This window comes from Lutra lutra, chromosome 5 (assembly GCF_902655055.1).
Source record: "Lutra lutra chromosome 5, mLutLut1.2, whole genome shotgun sequence".
Lineage (NCBI taxonomy): Eukaryota > Metazoa > Chordata > Mammalia > Carnivora > Mustelidae > Lutra > Lutra lutra.
The window spans coordinates 50545906-50551905 of NC_062282.1; the positions used below are offsets into that span (position 1 = coordinate 50545906).

Below are 6000 nucleotides of genomic sequence, written 5' to 3' on the forward strand. Positions count from 1 at the left end.
TGAGCCCCAGACCCCGCGCTAAGGAATAGCCAGCTTCTTGATTTCCCCAAATTTCGAGGCCCTCGAGTCACCCCGCGGCGCGAAATTCAGAAACTTACTTGTTTGGTCATGGAGTCAATGAGGCGCACGTAGAAATCTTGCTCCGTCCTTATCCCTGGGGGAGAGGGGAAGGGGATAGGGGAACGAAGGGAAATTAAGTGAGAGAGAGGAACTGCCGCAAAATAAACAAACAAACAAAAAACAAAGAATGGGGCTCCAAGGCTTATGCAATGCCTACTGTCCCAGAGAAGCACAGACAGGACACCACCACCCCCACTTTCCCCAGTGTCCGGAGAGGGGCCAGTCCCCAAGAAACGGCAGCTGAGAATGTTGCAGGACCCCCCAACTGGCCTCTCTCCTTCTTCTTGGAGGGAACCCCTCCGCGCGCTCTCCGGGAGCCATCAAGGCCACGGTCGCTCGAGCCCCCTGAACCCAAAGGACTTTGGGCCTAGAGCCGGAGCTAAGCCAAGAAAACGGGCTCTAGGAATGGGAGGAAGAAAGAAATTGGCCCTTTGAGGGCCGGGGCTCCACACCTGACCCCAGGTGTGCTTGAGGCCGCTAAGGCCGCCTTCCGGCTACTCAGGGCCTGCGCGGGTGAAACCTCCTCAGGCGAAACTTAGGAGAGGACGGGTCAACCCGAGGCCGGGGGACGACTCTGCGTGCTCAGGGCTCTGGTCCACCTGGATCTTCCCGCGCACCCTGCCTCACCCAGGGCCCCGGGGTGCCGGCGCGGAACAGACCGGAGCCTCACCATTGCTGTAGAGGAGCTGGAGCCGGTAGTGAATCCCGTTATTGGTCTTTTCGCTGTTGGCTTCCTGGGTTGCGGCAGGACGCAAAGACACAACAAGAGACGCAGGAAAGAGGTCGGCGTGAGCGAGTGGACCCACTTCGAGACAACTTTCCCGAAGACGGGACCCCCGGCCGGAAACCGGACGGGCCCGGGAGCAGCAGAAATTGCGGCCAACTGTGATCCCTCTGCCGCCCTCCCGACCCATACTGCTCCCTCTTCCCTTCCAGAAAATTCCGTGGGGCCTGGGGGCTCGGGCCTGGGTCAGCAGAGGCAGGAGCCGCGCGTGGTCGCGCGGGCGAGGGCGGGTTCATCCCCGGCGCCCTTCACTCTGGAGTGCGAAGCCGGGCTCGCCTCTCTCCAGCTGTGGAGCCCCACGCGAACTTTTTTGGAGCAGAACCTCACGGATGAGGAGCCCGGGTTCGCCCAGGACGGGAAGTGGCTTGGGGGACCCCGCTCAGGAGTGTGTTAGGGAAGCTTTGCACTCGCCGAGGAGCGCGCCTCCCGAAGCGGCTGGGCCTGCTCCCCGGCCAGGGCGAGGGGCAGCGGCGCTGCGCCCACTTACTTTTTCCTTCTCCACGAACCCCACAAAGGCTGTCCTCTCGATCTCCACGGGCTGGCCCTGTCTGTCGTAGAGGGCCAGGACGAAGTGGAAGAAGTTGGATTTCCGCAGATTGGAAGGCGGCTGCTTCTCAAAGTGAGCCCGGGCCAGACCCACCCCGCTGCGGCCAAAGACGCAGAGTTAGATGGCTAAGCTGGACACCGACGCGCGACCCTCTGTCACCCCTTACACAGGCGAGAACCCTCAAACATCAACCTCCTCTACCCCTAGAACACCCAGTGGGCGGCCTACACGCCCCCTCCGGCGCCCCGATCCCACCCGGCGGCGGGACATGCGTGTTCTCCCGTGTCCAATCCACACGGCGCCCCCCCCCCCCCCGATCTCGCGGAAGAGCCCTGAAAAGTTTTGTTTGGATTTTGCGCAGGAGATAAAACCCTGCAGGCATTTGCTCCGACCTGACACGCGCTGCGTGGGAAGAAAAGTGGAGGTGGATGCGGCGAACCCGCGTTCGCGGAATACAGCTGGTCGTTTACAATTTGGAGGGAGGAATGCATGGGAATTGGTCCCCGCCACCCCCACGAATCTCCCGTCTCAGCTTCGAGGGCAGGTGAGGATGGATGAGGAACAGGCTCAGCTTCTGGAAGCCGAAGCCATCCTCCAGGAAATGTCAAGTGCCCCAGCCAAGCGCGCGCGCTCGGTCTCGGGAAACCGCATGCCCCCTCCCCAAATAAAGCAAGTGAGAAAAAGGATCTGAGGGTAGGGGACTCAGAGCTGTCAGGGGTGGTCGCTGTGGAACATGGAACTGGGGAGTGTGTGTGGTTTTTTGGTTTTTTTTTAAAGACCTGTTCTGACAAAGTTTCGCCGCTCCACGGAAACCCTCGCACTCATTACAGAAATCCTACGGACAAGGGGTGCCGACTGAGCGCGCCCGCGGGGGAACTGGAAGCTCCGGTGCCAGGGGCGCCGGGAGGCCACTAACAATCCGACCTGCCCAACACAAGGGCGCGCTCACACACACACACACACACACACACACGCACACGCGCACATACACACACACTCTTTCGCTTCCAGCCAGTTACCCAACTCACTCTCACTACTAACCACCCCCATCCTTGTACTCAGCGGGGATGGGAACCGTGTTGCAGACACTTGTCCCCTGACCGGAGAAGATGAGGATGAGGTAATTAGTCATCTTCCTTTTTCCCCTTCCGCCCTCTCAGAGTTGGATAGGGCTAGTGGCCACCAGATCTCCTACTCCCCCAAGCCCAGCTGGTGGTCTGGGAAAAAAAAGACCATTTCTCACTTGGGACTAGGAGTCCCCGGAAAGGGTGAAAAGAGTGCCCAGAAAAGTTCCCCCCGATCAATCTCCAAGGGCAGTACCTCCAGGCCTCACAGTCTAACATCTCAGGAACTGAGTGGGAGAGGGGCTGTAAGGGACCATGGTGACAGAGGGTGAGGAAGCCTTTTCGGAGATGTCAGAATTAAAGTTGGGAGTTGCTGTTCTACCGGTGGACCACGAAAAACTGAAAGCTAGAGAAAGAGGGACAGAGAACCAGACTAGAGAGTTAAGAGAAGGTTCTGGGGAGGCATGGAGAGATAAACGAAGAGAGAAAGGGAGGTAAGGGAAAGAGTAGAGAGGAGGGAGGAGTGAAGAAAGAAAGGGAAGAAGGAAAGAATGAAGAAACCCAGGATAGAAAGAGGAAAGAGAGGGAAGGAAGGAAAGGAAAAGAGAAAAGGAAAGGAAGTAAAGAAGAAGGAAGAAAGAAAGGAAGAAGGAAGGAGGAGGAAGGAAGGAAAGAAAGAAGAGGAAGGGAGGAAAAGAAAGAAGAGAAGGGAAAAAAGTTTAGAAAGGAGGGAAGAAAGAAAAAAGGAAGGAAAGGAAGGAAGGAAAGATGGAAAAAAGAAAGAAAAGAAAGGAAGAGAAAAGAAGTAAGGAAGGAAAGTAAGAAAAAAGAAAGAGAAGACTGCCAGCGGGAAAGAAAGAGCAATCACATAAAAACACAGATATCCAACATTGTGCTGGTGAGACGCCTCTTCTGGCTTAAAACGAAATGAAAACAGTCACAGGCGAAGCAGGGGAAAGTGCCGGCAAAGCGTGGGCTCCTCGCAGGCAGCTCCGGGCTCTCTCCGGCCGCAGGCGACCAAGGCAGCGCGGCCAGGGAGCGCGGAGACCCGGAGGCGAGCCGAGCCGAGCGGCGGACTCTCCAGCACCTCCCGGCCGCGCGGCGGCCGCCGCCACCGCTTCCCGGCTCTTCTGCTTGCGGCTCGCCTCCCCGGCCGCGGTCCCCCAGCGGTACCCACCTCTGCGCCGCCGTGTTGGCGTCCAGCACCCCGGCACCCTGCATCCACGTCCGCACCGCGTTCATGCCGCTGCCCAGCGGCTCTTCCTTCATGCTGCTTCCACTCCGTTGGATGCTTTCCTGAATCCCAAACATGAAAACAACCTTTTCTTGTGGAAAATCTCCTCCCCCTTGAAAATATTGAAAAAAAAAAAAAAAAAAAAAAAAAAAAAAAGGAAAGAAAAACGCCAGCCAGAGATTTTTTTTTTTTTTTTGAGACGATGAACTCGTGCTGGAAGATCAAGGCGGGCTGGAAAGCAAATTTTTAAAAAAATGTAAACCTTCGCTCAAAACTGAGCGATAACCAAAAAAAAAAAAAAAAAAGGGAGAGAAAAAAAAAAAGAAGGGAAAATCCAACGAAAAGACCAAAATAAAAAAATAGAGATGTATGCCTGGCTGTTGGGGGTTGTTTGGTTGGTTAATTTTTGGTTTGGGTGCTTTTTTTTTTTTTTTTTTTTTTGCTTTTTTTTTTTTTTGCTTTTTTTTTTTTTTTTTTTTTTTGTAATGATCACAGGCCGGTGGAGGACAGGAGGGGCTGGAGTTTCCTTTTGTAGAGGTACCCTTCACTTGAAGAAGCAGGAAGAAAAAAAAAAAAAAGCCCTGATGGCAATTTAAGAAACAATAGACTCAACTCGCGCTGCCGGCTTTGCTACTTGAAGTGTCATTTTCCACAACCAGGCAAGTTTTTTCCTCTCTCTCTCTCTCTCTCTCTCTCTTTTTTTCCTCCTTCTCTCCCAACCAAAGATGTTTCTTTCCTTTCAGTGCGTATAGATGAGGAGGACGCTGGTTGCCGTAGACAGATACACCAGAGAGGAAGAGTGGGGTGGGGGGAAGGGGGGAGAGAGGGAAAGAGGAAGGGGGGGAGGGAAAGACAGAGAGAGAGAGAGAAAGAGAGAGAGGAGTGGGAGAAAGAGAGAGGGGTGGACCCTGCTGGATGGAGATTCTGTTTTCTCCTTGCTAAAATAGAAGTGATTTGCAGGCTTTCCCTATGGAATCCAGTTTGACTCTCCCCAGAGCTAAACACAGGCACACTAACCCCAAAGGGAGGAGGCGGGGCTCGTGCCTCACAGGCCTGCCCCTTCATTTGCATAACGTCATCCTTCCGCCTCGCTGCAGCCAATCGTGGCTCAAAGAGCCTGCTGGCTTGCCGCGCCGGGCCACGCTCCCTCATTAACATCCCTCTCCGGGTGGCGCGGGGGAGCTAGCCAAAGTTCCTCGCAAAGTGGCGAGCGAAGGATCGCTGAACACCGGCGTCTATGCTGGGGAAGAGCTGGGCTGAGCTGGGCAGACCCGGGCTGGAAAGGGGAAACAGACGGAAGGGAAGGGCGATATTTTTCTCGGGGATTTGAGCTGGGTTCTGCATCCTGGTCGTTGCGGTCCATTTAGCATCCTCGCCACGCCCTGAGCGCGCTCGCGGTGCACTGACTGCGCACTCCCTGGGCTGATGCTGCGTCCTGCTCCGCTGTTCTGGGACGTCGGGGGCAAAAGAGGAGACGGGAGAGTCCGGGCAGAAAAAGCAGGACGCGCGTCCCAGGTGCCCACCTCTTCGCTTTGAGGAGGGGGTGGTGGGGTGGAAAAATGGGTGATCGAGGTTGGGGCGGGAGATCGCCGAGGGCACTTGTCTCCACGCGGGGAGAGGTGGGTGAACCCTGGGCCCCGGCAAGCGAGGCTCTGTGGGTCCCCCAGGGAGTAGGGGAACCCGGACTCTGCCCGTAGTCTGGCTTACCAAATGGTTCTCGCTCAGTCGCTAGTCTCGAGGCCGCCGGTGTTAGGCACTATCCCCAACAAGCTCAGCTATCTCGAGTAATCCGCGGGATATGTAAACGGTGGACTGAATACAATGCTGTCACGGAGTTGTATCGGGATGCATTTTAAAATTTATTCAGATTCAATTCCCAACCCCTCACCCTTGTGCCAAAGTGGTTTTTTCTTTAGAGTAACTACCAAAGCAACAACGTCTCTGATTACTTCGTTATTTGATGTAGGATTTCTCTGTTCCTCATTCCTTCTGTTAAAATGGGGGACTTGAACAAACCCTCCCCAACTTCTGCTCCTGCCAGTTGTCCAGAAAGCGAGAGATTGGGTTAAGAAGGTGGGGGATGAGGGTAGGAGAGAGGGAGGGAGAAATGTTCTCCTACCTCAGACCTTTCTTTATATATGCTTGTGGCTGGCAAAGAAAATAGCTGGAAGTTTCTGGGTAATGTGCCCCATCATTTTTTAGCAGGTTGTAACCTCTAATAAGCACATGGTGAACTTCTGTTTCATTGGCC

The 6000-nt window shown here is 55.0% G+C and overlaps 1 protein-coding gene across 1 annotated transcript in view; it reads right to left on the reverse strand.

The window, feature by feature from the left end:
- EBF1 (EBF transcription factor 1) overlaps window positions 1-4758 on the reverse strand; it is a 389084-nt gene extending 384326 nt beyond the window's left edge. The window contains 4 exon segments of the mRNA XM_047728952.1: window positions 99-154; window positions 791-854; window positions 1392-1548; window positions 3693-4758. Coding sequence (XP_047584908.1) covers window positions 99-154; window positions 791-854; window positions 1392-1548; window positions 3693-3826 — 411 coding nt within the window. The 5' untranslated portion in view covers window positions 3827-4758.
- Between the last annotated feature and the right edge of the window lie 1242 nt (window positions 4759-6000).